This window comes from Myotis davidii, unplaced genomic scaffold, assembly GCF_000327345.1.
Source record: "Myotis davidii unplaced genomic scaffold, ASM32734v1 scaffold595, whole genome shotgun sequence".
Taxonomy (NCBI): domain Eukaryota; kingdom Metazoa; phylum Chordata; class Mammalia; order Chiroptera; family Vespertilionidae; genus Myotis; species Myotis davidii.
The window spans coordinates 520,655-522,786 of NW_006286790.1; the positions used below are offsets into that span (position 1 = coordinate 520,655).

Sequence of the window (2,132 nt, forward strand, 5' to 3'; positions counted from 1 at the left end):
TGGCAGGTTCTAGAAACATCCACCAGGATCACCATCACGAGATGGAGGTAGTGGGGGGCAGAGGGCGGGGGGCTTGTTTCAAAAGACCAGGCAGCAGACACCACAAACCCACAGGGCAGAGCTGAGGCCAAAGACCAAAATCCGAGGCACAAGGTAAAGGCAGAGCCCCTCAGGCGGCTGGAGCAGAGCTTCTGCCTGCCCAGAGAGGCTGTCGTTGGCCAAGGGCGCCGTGGTCCAGCCCACCCAGACCCCAAGGGAAGAGGGAGAAGATGGGGTTGGTGACTGCTAGGGGGCACAGCTCTTTAGCACCCATTCAGAGCTGACACCCAGCAGGCTACTCAGAATCCTGGGATCCGCCATGGACCCACTGTTGGCATTTTAAATAGGGTGTGAGCAGCAGGCAAGGAAGCTGGCCCCATCGGAGGAGGAGAGGCCAGAGTGAAAGGTGAGGTCACCTGACACCTGCCTCCGGGTCTAACAGAACCTCCATCCCGCAGACCCCGCTGGGCTGGGACCCGCACCCATTTTCATTTCTGAGCCCAGCACTCACCCGCATGGGCTCGTCGGGGAACCCGGGTTTGCTCGGCCTGTCCTGGCGCCGGGACCTCAGGAGCTGTTTGGCCTCCTTTTCCATCAGAATCGGGGAGGCCCCTGGAAAAGTCAGGACAGGGCCTTAGGGACTCTCGGGGCACACGAGTTCACAGTGCAAGGCAAATGATTAGCAAGTTCAATTTCAGTCAAAACACAAAAGTTCTTTCACCGGGGCCTGTCCCAGGGGACCTGGCATTCCAGGCGGCTTGGAGAGGAATTCTGAATGGTTTCTAATACGGTTGCCTCAGAGCCAGCCCTGCAAGCTTAGACATCTTTACCAATTGCAATGGCCCGTTCCTTCATAAGTGGGTGTTAATTACATGTCTTTTAAGACATATTTTCTCCAGTCCTCCAGTCCATGTGTTTCTCGTCCTGTAGGTTTGCCTTGTGGGATTTTTTTTTTTAAATCCTCAATACACTAAACCAAGTTAAAGCTGTCATTGGAATATACCCGGTGACAACAAGATTATGTTCAACTTGGTCATCACGCATGGTCCCTCAAAGAAGATATTTGGTAATAAAATTATATTATGTTTTCATAAACACACACAAACTCTAAAAGGCATCAGCAAATAAAAGTCTACCGAATTTTGTGATCTCGTATGAACGCTAAAAGAAGGCATACTCCAAAATTTATCAGCGTTTTTGAGAATTAGTATTCAAACACATCTAAATATTTAGTACTTATACAAAAAATACACATCTTATTTGAAATAAGAAGAAAAAAAAAACCTTAAAAACATAAACTAGACTTATTTCAGTTGATCACGTCCGCCTAGAAACAGGCTGCGTTTTTGCAGTGAATGCTCACCTGAGAAGGTCAGGAAGGTGAGAAGGAGCGCAAACACAAATAACTTCTTCATCCTGCCTGTTCCTCGCTCCGCCTGCTGCAGAATGAGCCGCACCCCGGGAGCCAGCCTATTTGAAGGGAGCTGTGTCCGGCCCCAGGCTTGTTTACGCTTTGACGTGTGACGCTAAGTGCATCTGACCCTGAGTTTTTAACACGACCACGAAAATACCTCCCTCCGAGTTCCTCTAAACGCTCATCCTGAGGCAGGAAGTTATCCCTCCGTAACATGACTTGCAGAGCTTGAATTCGAGAAAGCCACATGCGACACCCGTGTCACTTACACAGATCTATGTTCCTCATCCACGAGTTTTGAGTTTTCATCTGCAGCTTCAGGGTATGAGCCTGTTTCACTGAGCATGAATCATCTCTGACATTTGAATCATATCTTATGGCATTTTTTTCCAAAGCCCGTTCGCCAATCTAATTTGACTTTACCAGTCATTTCAGAAGCAAGCAGGGAAATTAGCAAGGGGCACCATGAGGATGAAAAAAAAAATTTTTTTTGCTGACTTTGGAGCCAGAAAGACCAAGATTCCTGTCCTGGCCTCACCTCTTTCTTGCAATGTAACCTTCGGTAAGTCACCGTTCCTGAACTTCAGTTTCCCCTCCAGTAAAAAGGAGCAACAGTACCCATCTTGTGGGGTGTGATTAGGAGGGAGGGAGATGAACCGCATGGCAGCTAGTACTACTC

General features: G+C 48.7%; 1 protein-coding gene across 1 annotated transcript in view; it reads right to left on the reverse strand.

The window, feature by feature from the left end:
• Positions 1-1,702, reverse strand: part of LOC102772937 (chromosome unknown open reading frame, human C17orf67) — a 14,789-nt gene extending 13,087 nt beyond the window's left edge. Inside the window, exons 1-3 of the mRNA XM_006758690.2 lie at positions 1,673-1,702; positions 1,403-1,565; positions 551-651 (exon numbers count right to left, since the gene is read on the reverse strand). Of these exons, the coding sequence (XP_006758753.2) occupies positions 551-651; positions 1,403-1,565; positions 1,673-1,702 (294 nt within the window). The remainder of the gene's footprint in view (positions 1-550; positions 652-1,402; positions 1,566-1,672) is intronic.
• Positions 1,703-2,132: the final 430 nt, after the last annotated feature.